Raw genomic sequence first — 516 nt, 5'->3', positions numbered from 1 at the left:
TACTTTTGTCATTTCATCCAGTTGTTCCAGAAGTTTCTTCCAGTCTCTCATGTTTTTATTATGAGCTGACACATCACTGACATTTTGGTGTACAAACTGGCAATTGGGTTTCTTCCCAACTTCTTTCATTCTCAGAAATGCATGGACCACAATCTGTAAAATGTCCTTCATTTCTGTTGTATTTTCCATGGCCATGTTAATTATTGAGATATCACTCAACCCAACAACCAGAGTGGCCAGTTCATTGTCATGTTCATAGCTTCCTTCCAAAGAGGCCAACTCTGGAGCTTTAAGACCCTCAGTGTCAATTACTAGGATGAACCTACAGCCCAATTCCTCCTGGAGGTTTTCTTTCACATTCAAAAGAGTCATAAAGGCTCCTCGTGTACATCTTCCACTGGCCACCGGGAACTGCAGACCAAACATTGTGTTGAGAAGAGTGGACTTCCCTGTACTCTGCACTCCCAGCACTGTCATTACTCTTATTCTGCATTTTCTTCCCATTTTGGTGTCTAG

General features: G+C 42.1%; 1 protein-coding gene across 1 annotated transcript; it reads right to left on the bottom strand.

Annotated features, from left to right (window-relative positions):
• Positions 1–6: 6 nt before the first annotated feature.
• Positions 7–513, bottom strand: LOC108804308 (interferon-induced very large GTPase 1-like; the record flags this gene model as incomplete). Its single annotated transcript, XM_018576025.1, has 1 exon — positions 7–513. A coding segment is annotated over one exon (507 nt), but the record flags the coding sequence as incomplete, so codon positions are not given.
• Positions 514–516: the final 3 nt, after the last annotated feature.

Source organism: Nanorana parkeri, unplaced genomic scaffold (assembly GCF_000935625.1).
Source record: "Nanorana parkeri isolate BGI_ZX_2015 unplaced genomic scaffold, ASM93562v1 scaffold11799, whole genome shotgun sequence".
In the NCBI taxonomy this organism is placed as follows: Eukaryota; Metazoa; Chordata; class Amphibia; order Anura; family Dicroglossidae; genus Nanorana; species Nanorana parkeri.
The sequence above is the reverse complement of the archived record's forward strand: the minus strand, read 5'-3'. Positions and strand labels throughout refer to the sequence as shown.